Raw genomic sequence first — 20577 nt, 5'->3', positions numbered from 1 at the left:
AGGCTACAGAGAAAAGCACAGAGTATTACCCTAAAGTCTGCTTTCTATTAAATTAATTCTCACACAATTTGCTGGAAGAATGAAGATGTTCAGAGTCCCGCTTATTGAAATGGTAAGTTAATTCATCCATGAACCAATTTACAAGCATGGGTTTCTCTCTTACAATATGGGTTTTGAAGATTTGCAGAACAGAGTTCACATGAGAAGCATGAGATTCCAAGCTGGCACTGAGTGAGAACAAAAAAGGCAGGTGCAGGAAACAGAGGCCAAGCAGAGGATCATCCTGGCATATATTAATCTAACAACACGCCGCCCCCCCGACACACACACACACACACACACACACACACACACACACACACACCCCTACCTCAGAGGGTGCTTAGTGTCAATGGCTAATGTGGGAGGGGCACAATTTTTTTTGTCTCTTCCCTCCCTCTATAAGCCATTTCCATATTAATTTGGGCCCTAAGAATTGCACAGCAATGACACTGCGAGATTAGAAAGCTGAACTTTGTCTAAGCCCTTGGCTGGGCATTATGTCTCTGCTGAGGGCCAATGCTTGGAGAGAACAAACAGGCACGTGCCAGCTAGCTACACACCCCGGGTCTGTCAACACACTCCCTGGCTATGCCTCCTGGACATCCCAGTATTCAACTTCTCTGCAGATGCAGGCACCAAGTACAGGGAGAGTCCACTGTGTAAATCAGCCTAAGGTTCTAAATCACAGGGAGAACTCTCCTCACATTCAACATTTACCATCTGCAGACAAGTGCCGAATGCAGGGACATCTAGGGGGTGGGGCCATGGAGCATGCTGGGACAGCACACACCACGAGCCAACATGTTTGCCTTCTCCATGCATTGGACTAACACCTAAATAGGGCTCTTTTTCCCCACCAAATCAAAAGCCTACCATAATATCAAGTGGCTGCAATGTCAGCCTAACCTAAATGACATCTGCATGTCATCCAAGAAGCACATGCTTATATTTAATGTGCAAATCTGCCCTACCTGGAGATGCTGCCAGGGATTGAATCAGGGGGCTTCTGCATGCAAGCCTGCAGATTCTCTTCCACTGAGCATCCACTGAGCCCCATGCCCTAAGGGGAATATCTTACAGTGCTTACATGTTAAGGTTGTTCATGTGACATCTTGGGCTGGGGAGATCCTACTGACCTATGCACCTTCACCCCCCTTCCTTCCTGATCATTTAAGCTCCGGGTGCCGCCACTCACGCACTCATATGATCAGTTCTGCAGCGAGCTGCACACCCAATCCAGAGGCCCCAGACCCCTGGCCTCCAGATATCCCACATGCACCATGCAAGCAACATTGTAGAATTTCCTGAGGCTGGGTCACTCCTTCCCCCAGCCGCTATTATTTTAATGGCTGCAGGCAGCCACTGCACCCACACAACCAGGCAGTGAGATAGGAGGGTATGCACACAACCTCCTACCTCACTTTTAGCCCAAGCACAAAAACCTTGCTCCCCGGTGGAATGCCGGAATCGGTCTCATGACCAGACCTACCTGGGTGGGCAATGTTAGCCTGGGTAGGGCTGGTCATTAGAACAGCCTTGTAGTGTCCCATCCAAGATCTTGCTTAGCAAAGGGGACAAATTCATGCTTACTACCACAAGATCAGCTCTCTTCCCCATAAATCAATTAATAACAGCCCTTTGCTCTGCAAAACTAGTTGTTCTAGAGTCACTCTTGTCTGCAATGGACACAGATGATGGAACTAGCTTTCCCCAGTTTCCTCCAAAAGTGCTCCCCCAGCTTTCATTTCCTTCCCAGGGCTATTACCGGAGCCTTTCCTTGGGAGCACGTGTGGCTTGAACTCATGGTAACTGGACTTACAGGCACATTCTCTATCCCACTATGCTATACTGGCAGTTCTAAGAAGTGCTTGGGAACTAATACTTCAGGTGGACTGGTCAGGTCAGGAGACAAATGCTCTCCCTAATGCCACAAGTCCCTCCACCATGCTTCCCTGCTCACTCCCCCTGCCAATGTCGCTACTGTGCTTCCCACCCAACTTTTTGCCCCTGTTGCCTCTGCCACTAGGGAAGGGAAGCCAAGCTGGGCTGCTCATTTCTGACTTCATTTCAGTGGATTGTCATCCCTCCCCTCCCTTCCTCCAAAGAGCTGTGTGACATTTATTACTCTCTCACACTCCTTTCATTCTCACAACAACCCTGTTAGAAGGATGAGGCATTGGGACCTCCCAAGCCTACCTGGTCAGCTTCATGCCTGAATGGGGATTTGGAGCCATTTAAGCCTCCCCACAGCCCTGTGGGGCAAGTGAAGATAGAGGCTGCCTCCATGTTAAATATTATAATTAAAACAATAAGAGAGTAGAAGGAGGCATAAACCCAGTTCACAGCAAACTATTTAAACACTAACGACCTCAGTAGCTTGAATAGCTTTAAAAACGTAACAGCAGTTACCCTATCACAGGATCTTGTGGCAACAGCATCAGGATATATGGAAGGCCAGGGTAGTATGTCACAAACAAACAGAGCTGACCTTTGCAGAAGCTGTATTTCATATATTAAACTTCAGGGAAGTTGTGAGATCATGTATCAAAGTACAAGACTGAGTTCTTTGCTAGTCAAATATGTACAGTGGGATTCAGTGGCGGCTGATGGCTCCTGAGACGGGGGGGGCACTAGGCAGGGCAAGTGAGGGGCAGAGCCAGGGATAGTGAGAGGTGGAGCCAATTGTGGGCTTCTCTCACTTTCTCTTGTCAAGCCTTGCCATGCCCCCTCCCCTTACTCACCAAGCCTCTCTTTTTTCCTCTTTCTCACCAAGCCTGTCTGTCTGCCACACACACGCACAACAAGCCTCTCCTCTCTCCAGGCCTCCCTTCCTCTCTCTCTCCAACCCTTGCCATGCCTCATTTCTGTCTCTCTCACACCAAGCCCCCTCTCTTTAAGCCTCTTTTTTCTTTCTCACCAAGCCCCCCTCACCAAGCCCCCCTCTCACCAGCCCTCCCTCTCTCTCACCATGCCCCTGCCAAGCCTCTTCCCCGTCTCTATCCAACCAAGCACCCCTCACCAAGCCCCCCTCTCCCCCCAAGCATTACCATCCAATTCCCCACACAGCATTTCCTCTCTCACCCCCTCCCTCCCCCAAACAAAAACAAACACAGGAAGATCAGACTTACAACAGTCAGTGAACTCCTGTTTTGCCCTTACTGGCTGAAACAGTCTGCTTATCAAACCACTCCAGCCAGTCTGATTGCTAGGGGCACCGGTCTGGCCCCACCCCCAAAAGGCAGTAAAAATTGGTGGGAAAACACAGTTCCTTTGGGCTTCAGGGGCTGTGTTTTCAACCCAATTTTTACTTCCTTGAGTGGGCAAGGCCAGGTGCTGCCCACGAGGGATCAAAAGCTGCAGCAGCTTGATTGGCAGCTGTTCCAGCCAGGAAGTTACAGGCACGGGCAGGAGGGGGCTGGAGAAAGCTCCTTGCTTGACAAAGTTCTCTGACTGCTGGTAAATCCAATATTCTGTTGTAGCCTGTGTTTGTTTTTGTTTGGGGGAGAGGAACATAGCTTCTCTCCCCCTTGGTGGGATTACATGTTATTCCCAAAAATTTACCAGAAGGAAGAATACCAAGTAGCATTAGGTTATTCTTCTGCATTATAGTTGCTGTGCCATCTGTAAGAACCCTGCTAGCTTCTGGTCTGTGACTAGCTGTGGGGATTGGCATGATTTCAGTGTGTGGCTTGGGTGGGAGTCGAGTGTGTTGAACTGGTGTACCTTTCACTCCAAAAACTGACCTAACTAAACTGATCAAACCTGGAGCGCAGTTAAGTTTGTCAAGTCCTGGAAAAATATCAATTCAATCAAAAAGGACCCACAGTCTAAGACAGCAGTGTTTAGAGTTGCTACCTTTTAAACTTGCAAAATATTGTCAGCCTAGCCACACAGTCATTGAAAGAAAATTGAGTAAGATCTCAAGCAGCTTAATGCTCCTTTAAAATTAGATTATAGCACAACTTTGACTGGGCAACAGTGTGTTCACCCAGAAACCCAAGATAGTGGAGAAGATGCCCCTCCCCTTCCCTCAAGAGTGAACCAGAAGTGAAACTTGTCCTGACATGCTGGTGACCTCCAGGGATTAGCCAATTGGCTCCAGGTGGGTGGAACCTAGAGGGCTATGAAGCAGGAAGAGAGGGTGTTCTCTGTTGAGAAGCAGCTAGGGTGGAGGTGAGAGAGGACAGACAGAAGGCTTAGTGAGGAGTAATGGAGTTTAGCTGTCTCATGGTAAACAGCTAGCCTAGAGAATTTTCTCAGGAAAGGACATCTGCAGATCCTTGAGAGACAGGATTGCAGGAAATCTGAATTGTCTTCTGGAGTTTGGGGTGAGTTCAAGGGGGAAGGAAGGGCTTCTGGAAGTTTAGCCTAGGGAACAGTTTGTTAGTCAGTTTGCATTAGACTTTTATTTCCCTTTCACGTGCCTTGCATATCCCTGCAGCTGGTCTATTGTTGTTTTACCTAGAATGTAACTAAGTTAAGAAAGCAATAGCCTGTGCCCATCCATCCAGCTAGGGTGTTGTAAGAGTCTATGTAACATTTAAAGGTGTTTCTGTATCTTCTTGCATCCATATTCTTTGCAACTGGGTAACCACTATTTTTAAAATGTGCTGCTCCAATATCAGCTGGAGTGCTATTCTTGAAGTATCCTTACAACTGCTGAATGTTTCTTTTACCTGTAACTAAAAGTTGAGAGAGCCTCAGATGAAAACAGTCTGCAGTATTTTGAATAAAGTTTTTTCTCTCTCTCTCTCTCTCTCTCTCTCTCTTTGGTTCTTTTCATTTCACATGCCTCTGAGTGGATTTCTAACTCAGGAAAGGAGATTTTACTCTGGTGCAAACACACCTCAACTTGATTGTTCTGCTACCAAGTTTTCTCACCACATGTAAGTGTGCATATGCCAGGTGTTTGTACTTCTTCAATGGTGAGAGGAGAGTCTCCCTGGAATTCTACCCAAATCCAGGGGTGTTTGTTAAACTCCGTAATAATTGGGTGGCGGTGGCAAAGAATCAGCTACTGGAGAAACAGAAAAATTTAAAGGAACAGGCTTTGTGGGTGAAAGCACAGTGAGGGGATGATTCAGCATTTTTCTTCCCCTCACGGGGGCTGGCTCTAAGACAAAGGCTGGGTTAAATCTGCTACAACTTCCTAGCTGTATCCTGAATTTCAGGGGCCTGTACCCAAGTTCCAATTTTAAAACTAAGGCAGGACCAGTCATTCACACAAAAACGAGTGTGCAAGTGTAAAGATATCTGTACACTCATACAACATGCCTGTATAGGGCTTGTTTAATAGAGCTCACTCCCAGGCAAGTGCACAAAGTTGCAGACTTCCTATGCTCTCTTTCTTCCCCAAGCACTTGAGGAAACTGAAGGACTGACTGACCTTCCACCTTCTTTCTCTCTCTCTCAACAAATGTTTCGTACTTATTATGGGTAGGGTGTGTCTGAAATATGGACAGTCCATCACAATTAGAAGATGGGACCTCAAAATCCTATGCATACTTACTTGGGAGCACACCCCTTTGACGTCAGTGGGGTTTGTTTCCGAGTAAACATGGTTAAACTCGAGCTGCATGCCTCGCTTCTCTATCCTCCTTCCGCCCTCGCTCGCCTCTTTGCTCCTTCCCTTCTGCCCCTGTATTTCCTATTTGCCTTTCTTCCCGAAAGATCCTGCTCCCTGCTATAGAGGGAGGAAATACCTCTATATTCTCACAGCACCTCACTGTCCACAGCACATTGAATTGCATTGGAAACAGGAGTGGAAACTTGTCAAGTGAGACAAGGGCCTGTAGAGAACCATGGTTGAGCAAGGAGTTCCCTTTTCATCGGAAGTTCTGCCTGCGTGTGTCACTCTAGTCAGGAGACCAGGTGAGGCGAGCGCAGCAGCAGGTAGAGGCTTGCAGGGTGGGCAGTGCGGAGTCGGCCTCCTCTACTGTAGCGAGTCAATTGGCTGTATTCTCCCCAAGGGTAGAAAGGAAGTTCCACTATTGCGCTGCTCGTGTGCGGAGGATGGGGCTGGAGGCGCGTGAGTATTCACACCCTCAGTGCTGGGTATAGTATGATAAGCGAAGGGCAGCCAGCCTCTCGAGTCAGTTCACGTGTGCTGCCACTCCGTGGTGGCTGATCTCGGAGCTGCTTTTTCTCCCGCGCTCATGTTCACCGCTGTAAACTAGGCTCTCCGCTATTATTCGGGCATAGAATCGCAGAGTGGGGGAGGTCGGTCTCTCTCTCTCTCTCTCTGCCACGCTATAACGAGGTGTAACTGAGGCAATCTTGGGGGTTTTGCTCAAACGACACACACAACTTCCCCCTTCACCCCGGTTTTTAAAAGAAACCTACTTCAGATTCTGAGGCCTTTGCACCCAGACCCAAGGAGACACGGACACAAGATTATTTGGTGAAATGGGCCACATTTATTGAAACACAGTTCTTTACAAGCCAACATGGTGCTCAGCTGGGATTGGCGCTCAACCCAGCACAGTGCGGTTTCTAGAAGGCTGGCCGTGAGAGTGGCTGCCTTGACCTAGATGATAATGGCATTGGCACCTTGGCTCCAGGCGGCACCGTAAGCAGGCACTGCCCTTCCTAGCCGAACTAAGGTCAGGTCTCTGTTACTAACAACGCCCCTCCAATGCTGCTGAGCCATACGGAAGGATGTTGCTTTTCAGAGAAGAGGGGCTGTGCGGCAACCCTGATCTGCCAAGCCTCAAGGGATCCGCTCCTCCTCCTTGAAGCCAAATGCTTACCTAAGGTGCCTCACCGATTATAAGCTGTTGCTTCTCTCCGCACTGTGCCTGCCATAGCGGGTGTTAGCCTAGCTTAACACCCCACACCCCACGCAGCCCTATTGCCAATCCCAGCCATAAGTCCTCCACCCTTGGCCCACTGGTAGACAAGAACCCCTGAGGAGTGGCACCCCATGTGAATGCAATCCCTGATAGCTAACTAAGGCATTCCACCCAGGTGTAAACACCAGCAAGTTCTGCACGGAGGTAGGGATGGTTTGATGGAGGAGGTTTGATGCCTCGTAAATGGGACCCCATCCCAGGTCAGCTTGCGCTCTAATGGGGGGGAAGAGAAGAGTGAGAAGAGTGAAGGGGAGAGAAGAGCATACCACTCCCGGGTGCTGCACGGCACGCTGCAGTGCCTTGAGCCCCATGTCCCAGGTCCTAGAGGCCTCCCACTGCAAGGGGGAGAGCACACCACTCCCAAGGGCTGCACACCACACTGCAGCACTAAGGGCAGCTCAGAATAAGGCAGCCCGGGCTGCCTGTGACGAGGCCGCTTCACAGGGAGAGAGAGAAGCGAATACTGGTCTCGGGCGCTGCACGGCACGCTGCAGCGCCTAGAGCCTGGCGTCCCCAGCCAATAAACGTTTCACAGCACATAGCCGGCGTCCCACGCCCTTGTGCACTCCCGCCACACCACTGAGACCCATGTCTCAGGCCTGGGTTCTGCGCCACCGGATTGAGACCCGCGTCCCAGACCAATGCACATTCATGCCACATAGTGGAGGTGAGACCCGCGTCCCAAGCCATTCAGAGTTCCACGCCACATGGCTGAGACCCGCGTCCCAGACCTCTGTGTGCTCTCCACCACGCTGCTGAGACCCGCGTCCCAGGTCAGTCCAAGTTCCAAGCCACATGGCTGAGACCCGCGTCCCAGACCACTGTGTGTGCTCTCGGCCACATTGCTGAGACCCGCGTTGCAAGCCAATCAGTGTTCCATGCCACATCGCTGAGACCCACGTCCCAGGTCATTCTGTGTTCGAAACCACGCTGCTAAGACGCGCATCCCAGGCCACTGTGTGTTCTTGTGCGTTCTCCACCATATTGCTGAGACCCGCGTCCCAGGACCATCCGTGAGACACACGTGCAAGCCATATTGTTGAGACACATGCTCCAGGCCCCTTGGCGTTCCAAGCCACACAGCCGAGACATGCGTTCCAGGCCACTGTGCGTCCTCCACCATATTGTGCTCAATGCCCCACAGCGTTCCAGGCCACATCGCTGAGACCCGCGTCCCAGGCCACCGTGTGTTCTCCGCAGATAGCTGAGACCCACCCCCATGTAGCTGGGACCCACGTCCCAGCCATTCTATGCGCGTGGCTGCTCCAGAAGTCACGCTAGTAAACTGGCAGACCCCAAGGGTCTGTAACTAAGCAGCACTGGGCTGAGGGCATGCCACTGGTGGGTCATATCACCCTCTAGGTTCCCCATCTGGCCAGGGAGGGTCGAGCCCATAGTGTGCTGATCTGAAGGTGTTTGTTGTTTTCCTATGACGCTGCATTATACTGAATTACTATTATTATCTATGCTATGTCCTGCTTTTCTTCCCCGGTGCCCAGAGCGGCGCCCTACCAATTCAGGCTCCTCTGAACGAAAACCCAACCCTGTGGGGCATGCTCGGCTGAGAGAGAAGTGACTGGCCCGGAGATAGCCGGTCTAAAGAGCTCTTGCCCCCGTCACCCCCCGTATCCTGGGGGTTTTCGAGGGAAGAATGGGGGGGGATAAACAGAAGATGCCGGCATGGGAACTTGAAACCCTCTGCTCAAGGAGAGTAACCTACAGTGCCAAGACTGGCTACCTTCAGCTTGCCAGTCATGCATTATTATTATTATTATTATTATTTTATTTTATTTTATTTTATTTATTATCCCAAGCTGCTTGTTGGGTGAAATTAAACAGTAATTTAACAATTGATCGTTACCGAGGTCTGGCTATTAAGTCTCTCGTTGCCACAGTATGAAAAGAATATTGTTCCAAGCATTTGATCTCAGTACAAATGAGAGTGTAAAATTTTACCAAACAACAAGTACAATATGGTCATTTACATTCTCTCACTGTAAAATGAATATAAAAATTGCCCAAATGCGGGAAAATATCACAGAATCAAACACATTGTGGTCCAGCACAGAGCACTGAAATGCTCTTTTCAACTGTGGTATGTTCTGTTTTGTTTTGCTTTTAAATATGTGTGTATATATATATATATACACACACACACATACATACATATATATACACATACATACACACACACACACACACACACATCATCCACAATCAGGCTCAATGAACATAGGAAGCTGCCATATGCTGAGTCAGACCATTGGTCTATCTAGTTCAGCATTATCCTCACGGACTGGCAGCGGCTTCTCCAAGGTTGCAGGCAGGAATCTCTCTCAGCCCTATCTTGGAAAAAACCAGCGAGGGAACTTGAAACCCTCTGCTCTTCCTAGAGTGGCTCCCTCCTCTAAGAGGAATATTTTGATAAGCTACTCCTGTATCTTATGTCACTTCTAGTCCCCCCTTTTTATATGCAACCAGGGCAGACCCTGTTCAACTAAGGGGGCAAGTAATGCTTGCTATCACAAGAACCGCTCTCCTCACGCTCGCCGGGGAAGGAACCTGGAACCTTCTGCTCTTCCCAGAGCGGCTCCATTTATCTATTTATGTACTTATATCCCACTCAATATGATATAACTGGCCAGCTGCACAGCGGCCCAACTGGGCTGCGCGGCTTGAGCGAGGCATCCCTGGGTAGCCGCCAACTTGCTGATTGGGGTGGGAATGTTGCAGGAGGCGAAGTCCTCCCTGGGTGGCCATGGGGCTTGGCAGGCACCTGCCTGCTTGTGACATTGGTGGGGGTGTTGCAAGAGGAATAGGCCCCCACAGGTGGCAGTGCAGATCAGCGCACCGCATGCCACGCTCCACCACCCACTTGCCTGGCCATCCCCAACTGGCCCCACAGCTGGGGTAGAAACCTGGCCAGCTGATCCTGCAGTCCCACGCCTGAACCGCATCAGGCACAGATTATTATTATTATTAATATTACATTTATATCCTGCTCTTCCTCCAAGGAGCCCAGATCGGTGTACTGCATACGTAAGTTTCTCCTCACAACAACCCTGTGAAGTAGGTTAGGCTGAGAGAGAAGTGACTGGCCCAGAGTCACCCAGCCAGCATCAGGCTGAATGGGGATTTGAACTCGGGTCTCCAGCCAGCATACGCAAGGCATGCTTTACACTGCAGCACATGAGGCACCAGCTGGCTTCAAGATCAATAATCTAGGCAGTTAGGTTGAAAACAAGTGCCTCTTGTTTAGGATCTGCTCTTGTAGTGCGAGAAGCCAGCCACTCGCCTGCCCCCCCACCAGGCACGGACAGACGGGTGCGCTTAAACCAGTCCCCGCCTCCCCGCCTCCCCCCGCTTAAACCAGTCCCCGCCAGTCCCCGCCTCCACTGAGCATACAACTTATCAGTATTTCATTAAATACTCTGAAACTCTTGTTGCACTGCTAGTCTCTGCTTCTGAACGCATACCCAGCCTCAGATTAATAAGTGTTTACTGGCCAAAAGGAGGGAACCTAGGAAGCTGCCTCATACTGAGTCAGACCATTAATCCATCTAGCTCCGCACTGTCCAAGCACAATGCTACTAAGATAAGTATTAGTTCCATTTTGCTGTTATTATTCTATAATTAAACAACTGTGGGTTAAAATTCTTGTCCTATCTTGGAGATGCCCGTGGAGGGGCGGGGGGACTTGGAACCTTCTGCTCTTCCCAGAGCAGTTCCATCCCCCAAGGGGAATATCTTACAGTGCCCACACTTCTAGTCTCCCACTCATATGCGACCAGGGTGGGCTCTGCTTAGCCAAGGGTACAAGCTGTGCTTGCTACCACAAGACCAGCTCTCTTCAATGATTAGTTCCTTGCTACTATCTCCTCGGTTCTCTTGTAGTTAATACAATTTTACTCTACCTATTTAATCCATTATGGGTTTTGTTTGTTTGGTTTGTTTTTTTTAGCAAATTCCACGCCGCCCCAGCAACGGGTGGGGATAGAAGCATACCACCTTGCCGAGGCTAGCCGAGAAGCCTTCCCAAACCCACCAATGGGGGGGTGCTGTTCAAGTACCCCCCAAGGCCACACGGGTCATGCCTGCCCTCCCCCTCCAGCCCGCTCCAAACCTGCCATGTTCAAGAGCCGAAGGGGCCGCATCCCAGGATCCAAAGGCAGCGCGCAGGCTTCGTTGTGCGCCTGCCAGCCAGGCCAAGCAGCCTGCTCGCTCATCTGCCTCGCGTCCAGGAGCAGCTATGGGCGGGTGGGCCTGAAAGCCGAACCCTTGCCTCCATGAGGGCTAGGCAGTGCGGGCAGGCTTAAAAGCCCAACCCTCACCCTTGCCGCCGCCACACAGCCGCCCGAAGTCCAGGCGGGCTGGCCTACAGGCGCACATCCGCACCAACGTTGTGTGCCCACCGGTGCCGCCAGCCAAGGCTGCAGACAGAGCCAGACTGTGGGCGCTGTGGGCGACCAGGTGCAGCTATGGGCGGGTGGGCTTAAAAGCCGCCGCCGGTCCCTAGGCCTGGCCACGTGGCCCGCATGCTCTCTGCACCGCTTGTGGGTCCCGCCCCAGGACAGCCAATCACAAGGCTCCCCGGCGTCCGTGCTCCTTAAAGGGGCTGGGGCAAACAAGCTGCGCCGGCCAGTTGGTTCGGGGAGCGGCTGGCTTATCGCCCTCCTGCTCTGGATGCACCCTTATTGTATTCTCAGGGTGTTGAGTGTAAAGTTGTTCTGCACCTTCCAGAACTGCGGATCTGGGTTTGTCACCAGTTGCGGGCTGGAAGGCAGCTATGATGGGTCCCATCTCTGGATAAGTAGGCCTGTCTCAACATTTGCCTTGAAGCATGGGGGGTGGGGTTTGCATGTGCGGCCTACATTTCAGGTGTAAATGTAAAATGACTTGGACTCTAGTCATTTTCTATACCTGTGTTGTTCACGCTAAACTTGTGGCTCTCCCTCTTGACCCGTCTCCTGGCAACCGGCTCCCTCCTCTCAAGTACGTCACTATCGACGCTTCGTCCCGCCCCTTCCACTCGTCCTCGCTGAAGCTGCGTCTCGTCGCGAGGCGAAGGGGGCGGGGCGAGGGGCTAGCGCGCGTAGTTGAGGGTAAAGGGGCGGGGCTGCTGGTTATTTGGTCCTTCTGCGGCTCGCGACCGTTCTCTGTTTCTTTCTGGTACCCCCCCACCCCCAGCTGGACTCGGTCTTCCGTCGCTTTTGCTGCGGTTCGTGTCTGCCCCGCCATGCCCAACATCGTGCTCTTCAGCGGCAGTTCGCACCAAGATCTGTCCCAGCGCGTGGCCGATCGGCTGGGGCTGGATCTGGGGAAAGTGGTGACGAAGAAATTCAGCAACCAGGAGACCAGGTGAGGCGAGCGCAGCAGCAGGTAGAGGCTTGCAGGGTGGGCGGTGCGGAGTCGGCCTCCTCTACTGTAGCGAGTCAATTGGCTGCATTCTCCCCAAGGGCAGAAAGAAAGTTCCGCTATTGCGCTGTGTGCGGAGGACGGGGCAGGAGGCGCACCCTCCGTGTTGGGTATAGTATGATAAGCGAAGGGCAGCCAGCCTCTCGAGTCGGTTCCCGTGTGCTGCCACTTGCCAATATTGCACTCCGTGGTGGCTGATCTCGGAGCTGCTTTTTCTCCCGCGCTCATGTTCACCGCTGTAACCTAGGCTCTCCGCTCTCTCTCTCTCTCTCTCTCTCTCTGCCACGCTATAACGAGGTGTAACTGAAGCGATCCTGGGGGTTTTGCTCGAACGACACAGACAACTTCCCCCTTCACCCCGGTTTATAAAAGACACCTATTTCAGATTCCGAGGCCTTTATCGCCCTCCTGCTCTGGATGCACCCTTATTGTATTCTCAGGGTGTTGAGTGTAAAGTTGTTCTGCACCTTCCAGAACTGCGGATCTGGGTTTGTCACCAATTGCGGGCTGGAAGGCAGCTATGATGGGTCCCATCTCTGGATAAGTAGGCCTGTCTCAACATTTGCCTTGAAGCATGGGGGGGTGGGGTTTGCATGTGCGGCCTACATTTCAGGTGTAAATGTAAAATGACTTGGACATCTAAAATGTGTGAGTTGACCTCCACTTTAGAATGATTGCCCCATTATTGTTTCTTTAGTGTTACATCAAATGTATGTCACTGACAAGAACACCAAGATTTCACCTTTGTGCCTTGTGTTAAGCATCTTTGAGTAACTACAGTGTCCTATTTGGCTAGCATCGCCATCCCAATTTCAAGTTGCCACTTTACCCAAAATCTTTACTTTCCCTACAACTGTGAATTGAAATCTCCCTATCTCCCCACCCCCACCCCATGCTGACAGGCCAAAGTAGGAGTAGGGCAGAAGAACACTTCCAAGATACTCTTGATATCAAGGAGCCACCAACAAGAGCCCTATGGCTGCTTTTCAGTGGCATGGTATCCTTGGGCAGGTGGTGCTGGAAATGACTTTTTTAGATTTTTAAGTGTGGTTTACTCATTTTGGTAAAACCCATGGAATTTTTTTATTTTTCAAAATGTTCTTTGGTAGGCAACCCAAGAGGATTGCCAACAAAATATGTATCACTAGACTGCAAAGTTTAGTTGCCTGTGCCCAGGAACTATTTTATGGGACCGCATCAAGTCAAATTTGTTCGTTCTCTCTCCCTCTCCCCCGCCGTTTCCCTAATCCTGCTCAGAAGTAGAATGAAATATGCTTGTGTCTTGCTTCTTACAAGTCAGGGACATCTAGTGGTTTCTATTTTTGATGGACATAGTTCATCCTAACTTCTGTGCCCTTTAGTGATACTGATACTCTTTTGTTGTGGAGCATCAAGATATCCCCGTCAACAGATGTGCTACTTCATCTTTCCAGCAGTCAAATGTTTCTTTAGTATCTACTGTAGGATCAGCTTCCTGTACCACTTTGTATGTGATAGCCATGTGGTTGTGGCTGTGAGAGTATTCTAGGCACCCAATGGATAGTGGTTCACAAATGCCACTATAGAAATGCTTACCTCCCCCTTTAAAAATGAATGAGAAGGGGCCATTTGCAGCTGCTTGGATCCTCCAAAGGCCCTTTAGAGAGCCCTTCGATAGTTCTGCCTTGGTCAGAAGGAGAAGTGAAGCCAGTTAAGGAATTCGGTCTACAAAGTTGCTAAACTGAAGAACTTGCTTCCTCTCTAATTAGTTCCATTTGGAAATGTCACACATGCTTTATAAGGTGAAGTTGCCATCCTTGGTACACTCACTGTGGAATAAGTCCCATTGATGTGCCTTACTTCTGAGTCAACACTCATGGGATTGTTTTGTGAGAATGCAGAAGGGAATGTACAATGCCATTTTAAAACCCTGGATTTGTTGCATCTATAATATGGATTCTAGGACTCTGACACTCCTGGTTCTAAGCAAATATACTTGGAAGTAAGCCGGGTTGATTTAAAGTGTGTGTCTAGGATTTCAGCCTCAAGTTGTCCTAAACTGACTCTGTGGACTAAAGCACTCTTACTTGCTCCTGCCTCCTCTAATTTTCCAGCATGTGACTTGGTCTGGGGCTTAGAACATACATTGTGTGCTTATATCCAGCTCTATTTCACATGTGTAAACAAAAGAAACATTGCTTCTGTTTCTTGCATTATGAAATCACCAGTAAGGGCTCCCAATGCCATTGTGGTGGTCTTGAAAACAAAGGGTGATACAGTGTTTGAAGTAATAGTCTGTGCACTGTTACCTGAACGGGCCTGTTCTTTCATTTGAAATATTATGTGAACACTTTCTGTTCTGTTGCTTTAAGTTCCACTCATGTGACTGTTTCTTGTTTCTCAAGAGCTCATTCTTTTCCTATTTAATGCTTTTTTCTCTGAAGTTTTGTGCCAGTAAACTTTCTGACTAACAGGAATAGTAACAACCTTAATGGCCTTATGCTGACATACCATGCTCACTGATAGATGCTACCTATGCACTTGGCCATTTACCCTGGGTCAAAGTGGTAGTTTATGTGAGTAAGGCCAAATGCAATAAGGCCAAATGCTTATTGCCTAGTATGCCTTGCCTTTCTTGCCTAAGAAAAACATGTGGTCAAAGCATATTTAAATTTTAAAAAGGCACTCCATGAGAACAGGGTTGCATCTAGCATCATTTTTATTTCTAATAGTTCAGCTAAAACATCTTTATTCTCTGTGTTCTTTTTGCTGTCTTTGATACATGCTCACTATATGTCTTTGCATTATAAAGGCTTTCCAGTTCTTGCTTTTTTGCTGCCACCAAAACATTTTAGCACTTTATCAAGATTTCTTGCCTCCCCCACCGCCTAAATCATAAATATCTCTTTAGGAGTTATTTGGTCTGCTGTACATTACCATTTGTCACCTTAAGTGGTGCAGCAGGGAAATGCTTGACTAACAAGCAGAAGGTTGCTGGTTCAAATCCTCGCTGGTACCTATTTCGGGGAGCAGCGATATAGGAAGAAGCTGAAAGGCATCATCTCATACTGCGCAGGAAGCGGAAATGGTAAACCCCTCCTATATTCTACCAAAGACAACCACAGGGCTCTGTGGGAGCCAGGAGTCGAAATTGACTTGTCGGTACACTTTACCTTACATCACCATTGCTTTACTTTCAGCTCTTCTTTATAATTGTCACTTCAAAGTGAAAGTAAACTTGACATGCTTAAGCCATGACCTGTCCATTTGAAGAATTTGATCCTATTATTTTCAGTCTGAATTAATCTTAAGCATACAATTTGCTACAGCAGCTACGAACTTGCTTCTTATTTGAAAGAATGTGGATTTGATTATAGTGAACTCTTGTGAGAAATGTCTGACTAGTTGTGTTGGTGCAATTGATCAGGAGAATACATTGTGGCATATTTCAGACTTAAGTTGATCAGGTTTTATTTTTAATGGCCTGCATTTCAGACATATGTTTTAGGGATGTGCATGGAACTGTGGCGCGGAGGCTCAAAGGCAGCAGGGGAGGGTGCACTTACCCTCTAGTCGCTTCCCCCCCGCCAGCATCCGTGTTCTTCAAATCCGGAAGACGAGGGCAACGGGGCAGCAGGGAGGTATGCTGCCGCTCCGATGGGATTTGAAAAACATGGATGCCGGCGGGGGGGGGGAGAGATGGGAGGGGTAAGTGCACCCTCCCCTGCTCTTAAAGATAGACCCCTACTGCCTTTGAACCAGCGGAACCACCAATTCTTCAAACCGGTTCGGAGGCCCATAAAAGGGCTCCGAACTGGTTCTGTACACATCCCTAATATGTTTGTATTTATTTGTAATGGCCTATGGCTATAGACAGTAAAATCACTACAGAATTGTAAATAAGAAATTTAGGAATAGGTTGAAGATTTCCTTTTTAGGGTCCCTTTCCTTTTATTTGTGGTGTTCACAATGATCTTTCAATCCTGTGATGTAGGCTAGGTTGAGAGACAGTTATTTAGTCAGGGCTACATAATGAGCTTCATAGCAGACTAGGCATTTGGACCTTGGTTTTCCATATCTGAGCACAAGCACTGCACTACCATCACTGATTTAACTCCAGGTGTTAAATGAAATGAAATTTTTCCCCTTAGGGGTTATTTTCTGTGGTTGTAACCAGTGGAGATCTTAAACCTCCCAACATTCTTGTGTCATCGCTCCTGCCCCAGGAGTAACCATATTCTGTTGAACTGGGCTTATTTTAGCATTACTTTAAAATATGTACTACTTGCAGGTAAGGCCCAATGAGACAGATAGTACTTTCACATTTTATGCAGAAGCATATGGATGCTTTACCACTATAAGTGGTAGGGAGTTGTGAGTGGTTGCAGCTAACTATTATCTGACCTGGAATGGTGCACATGTATTCATTACAACTGAATACATTGCATTAAATATTCTGATTTTCGTGCAAAAAGGGCCATATTTTTTTGTTAGGATTATTAGAATTGAAGTCTTAAGATTTGATGGAAAGAGCCAGAGTGGTGTAGTGGTTAGAATGCTGGACTAGGACCAGGAAGACCCAAATTCAAATCCCCAATCAGCCATGAAACTCACTGAGGCTCTGCACACAATTGGTGTGAAGAGCCATAAGGGGAGTTGCGGGGAAAGCGGGTTTGACCCACTCTCCCTGCAGACGATCACTAGCCCGTTGCTGGACGGGCAGATCGCCCACCCAGATGAGGGGCATCTTCACTCGAGCGCTCCTGCTCCTGGTTGCAGCTCATCTGACAGCTCCGGGGGAAGCTGTCCGAGGGAAAAGGAAGTGCCACTATACAGTGCCCCACCCCCAGAGTCCTGGCAATGCACTGTGCGAGTGTGTGGTGCATTCCTGAGGTCCCCCCTCCCCAAGTGTATCTGCCACGGCTGCAGACAGACAACCAAAAAAATGGAGTTAACTGATTGCTCGCTCCGTTAACCTCGTTTAAGGAGAAGGCATTTAGGCGGGCTTGCTGCTGGAAGCTGTGCGGCTCCTGTTGATGCACACAAGCAGCAGAAAATGGGCTGGACTCCCTTAGCCTGGTTTCTGCTGCTCGCGTGAGTCACCTCATAGGGTGCCTCTGGGCCAGCCACTTATCTCTCAGCCTAACCTACCTCACAGGGTTGTTGTAAGGATAAACATAATCATGTAAACAACTCTGAGCTCCTTGGAGGAAGAGTGGGATATAAATATAAAAATAAACTCTGTGTAGTTCAAGGGGAATTTTCCATTAGTTTTTATGAGCAAAATGTTAATTTGAACATCTAAGCTGAAGATCTTACTGGATACATTTATTCAGTTTGTTTATTTTAACACATTTGTATACCACCCAAAACGCAAGTTCTTATTGCCATATTGCTACTGGAGTTTGCAAGTCATACTCTGTGTTTTGCATTAATAGAAGTGAACAGTTAACCAATTATATAAATACTGGTAATCCTGAACCAGAAACTCTCAGCCTGGTCCACACAAGAATTGAGGCAAATGCTTGTGTACTTTGATAAGCCTTGGCCTGAGGGTCAACAAACTCTTGTTCTGTTGATTGGTTTAGGGGCCAAGTTCCAGAATCAATAGCCTGACAGTGTGCCCAGCCCTGTAAGCTGAATAGCCTTTTCCAAAATTCCACATCATTGCTTACCTGCATGTAACAGTATGCAGGCAAATGCACACATTGGGTGACATGATTGTAATAATCAAAAGAAACAGTATGTGTGGGTGGGGGGGGGTGTGTGGATACAAAATCCCTCCTCTAGCTGTGAGGATTCCTGGGTAGGCTGCTAAAGGTAAAGTGTGCCATCAAGTTGATTTTGACTCCCGGTGCCCACAGAACCCTGTGGTTTTATTTTGGTAGAATACAGTAGGGGGTTACCGTTGCCTCCTCCTGCGCTGTATGAGATGATGCCTTTCAGCATCTTCCTAGATTGCTGCTGCCCGATATTGGTGTTTCCCAGATTCCCATAATCTGGGAAACATACCAGCGGGGATTTGAACTGGCAACCTTCTGCTTGTTAGTCAAGCATTTCCCCGCTGAGCCACTTAAGGTGGTGTGGTAGGCTGCTACCATCCACCATTTGAGCAGATTCACCCTTCCAAGGGAATATTCTGGGAGAATAGAGAGGAAAACAGCTCCCTACAAGAAAGGTTTGAGCGATCTTAGGCCTTCAAGAGCGTGTGACAAGGGGAGGACTCAAAAAGGAGAGACACTCTTTAGCAAAGACAAGGATTTATTAATAGTTGGATGGTGAGGAAAATTATAAAGGCATCAATAATCGCTGCTTCCATTCAAGTAAAACCCTTCCCCAGGAACTACAGAACCATGCAGTCAGAGCCAAGCATTTAAACAAAAATAAATCCCCTGACGTGTCTAGCTAAACTGGTCCATATCCTCCCTACTTACTCCCATTTGATTCCCAGCCCAAGGCTGTTAGACTCCCTTTGTCCTACCTTTCTTGCTGATCAGACCTCCTTCAGGGACGAACACCCCTCCCCTACTTCTCTATAGGCGGCTGTTCAGTAAAACCTGCCCCTCGCTCTGGATTGGGCCACAGGGATTTGATTCTCCCGGGCTTGCTTTATTTGGAGAGATCCGCCTTCCAAGCAGTCGCTCTATCTAATTGAGGCCTAGTCCTCCTTCTAGCTGAGACATCCTCTATAATAAAGCCCTTGAGTGTAATCCCGTGTCCCTGCCCGTGTCTTTCTCGGCCGTTCTGAACGTCCGAGAAACATTCAGAACGTCCGAGAAAGATACAGCAGCAGGGACACGGCGGCCATGTTGAGGGAGCAGCGGGCCAAGAAGGAACTATGGGGAGGGAGAAGCTGGGATTGGGGTGGGCAGAGGCAGCGGGTACAGCCGAGCGGCCGTGAGACTGGGCCCGCTGGTGGCGGGGGAGCTGAGCCCGCTGGCGGCCGCTGGCGGCGGTGGCCGCTGCAGGGCGACTGGGGCCAATGGCGGCAGTGGCGGGGAGAGGACTGGGCCTGGCCTGCTGGCGGCGGACTGGGCCCACTGGCGGTGGCCACATTCGGCCCCGCCAGAGACGGAGAGAACGGGAGGCGAAGCCAGGCGGGGGAAAGAGGACTGGCGGGGTGACGATGGGCGGCGGCGTGGGAGGAGGAAGTGGGCGGCGGGGAGAGAGGGAACCCACCACGGCCGGCCATGGAGGTCCCGGGAGCAGGCAACGGCCGGAGGAGCTAAAAGCGCGCCCGAAAGGAGGAAGCGCAGCAGGCAGACTGATGATGAAGCGGGTGGCACCGAGAGAGAGCTACTCCCAGGCGGGCTCCTCCTCCTTCTAGCGCCGACCACAGAGAGGAGAAAAACGGCGGGCGCAGAACGGACTACGGAGAAGGCAGAGACGGCAACAGGGGGATCGGGAGGACTGAGGGAGGAAGGCAAAGAGAGAGAGAGAGAGAGAGGTGAGGGAGGGAGGGAGGGAGACAGGACAATAGAAAGACGGAAAGAAGGAAGGAGAAAGGAGAGAAAAGAGAGAGAAGGGAGGGAAAAGGACAAAAGAAACAAGGCGGGAGGGAGGAAAAGAAAGAAAGAGAGAAGTAATGAAGGAAGGAAGAAGAAAGAAAAAAGAAAAAGGAGTGAGGGAGAAGGACCAAAAAAAAACAACAGAAGGGAGGGAGGAGCAGCCAGCCCCAAAGAGCGAGCCCGTTAAAGAAAGAAAAGAGGAAAAGAGAAAGAAAACAGAAAGATGGGAGTGAGAAGAGGTGGAAGAAAGGAAGGAAAGGAGAGAGAGGGAGAGGGAGAGAGTAGAAAGTAAGGAAAGGAAAGAGTGGAAGAGGGAGAGAAAGGGAAGGAATGAAAGAGAGAGGAAAAAAAGGAAGGAAAGGAGGGCGAGAGAGAGGGAGAAGGAATAAAGGAAACAAACAACACAAAAAAGGTACTAGCGCCCGTTATTTTAACGGGCTTAAAAATACTAGTAAGTAATAAGTGGGTTTGTTGATTTTAGCCCCTTGCTTTGGGCCACCTGCTTCACTATGTTTGATTATTCCTTAGCTGAGCAAAGAGGCACCCTTTAAGTCAGGGCTGCTCCACTTCAGCCCTCCAGCTGTTTTTGGGCTACAACTTGCATCATCCCCGGGTGTAGTGACCAATAGGTATGATGGGTTTTGTAGTCCAATGTCTGCAGGAGGGCCAAAGTTGTGCAGCCCTGCTTGTAAGTGATGGTTTTATTATATTTAGTGGGCGGCTAGCGCTATTCAGTCCAGCATCATGTGCCTCCAAGTGGCTGTTGCTGGTATCTTACCTTT

At 49.3% G+C, this 20577-nt stretch overlaps 1 protein-coding gene and 1 long non-coding RNA gene across 5 annotated transcripts in view; one reads left to right on the top strand and one right to left on the bottom strand.

Moving 5' to 3' along the window:
• Positions 1 to 12004, bottom strand: part of LOC128352116 (uncharacterized) — a 66926-nt gene extending 54922 nt beyond the window's left edge. Inside the window, exon 1 of the long non-coding RNA XR_008320211.1 lies at positions 11814 to 12004. This is a non-coding gene — a long non-coding RNA (uncharacterized LOC128352116). The remainder of the gene's footprint in view (positions 1 to 11813) is intronic.
• The window catches only part of PRPS2 (phosphoribosyl pyrophosphate synthetase 2), a 29307-nt gene continuing 20702 nt past the window's right edge, over positions 11973 to 20577 (top strand). Inside the window, exon 1 of one of the 4 annotated variants that reach the window (XM_053312363.1) lies at positions 11973 to 12251. In XM_053312363.1, coding sequence (XP_053168338.1) covers positions 12130 to 12251 — 122 coding nt within the window. In that variant the 5' untranslated portion in view covers positions 11973 to 12129. The other 3 variants (XM_053312364.1, XM_053312366.1, XM_053312367.1) reach the window with 3 other exon arrangements.

Source organism: Hemicordylus capensis, chromosome 3 (genome assembly GCF_027244095.1).
Source record: "Hemicordylus capensis ecotype Gifberg chromosome 3, rHemCap1.1.pri, whole genome shotgun sequence".
NCBI lineage: Eukaryota > Metazoa > Chordata > Lepidosauria > Squamata > Cordylidae > Hemicordylus > Hemicordylus capensis.
This window is presented reverse-complemented; position numbering and strand designations above follow the sequence as displayed.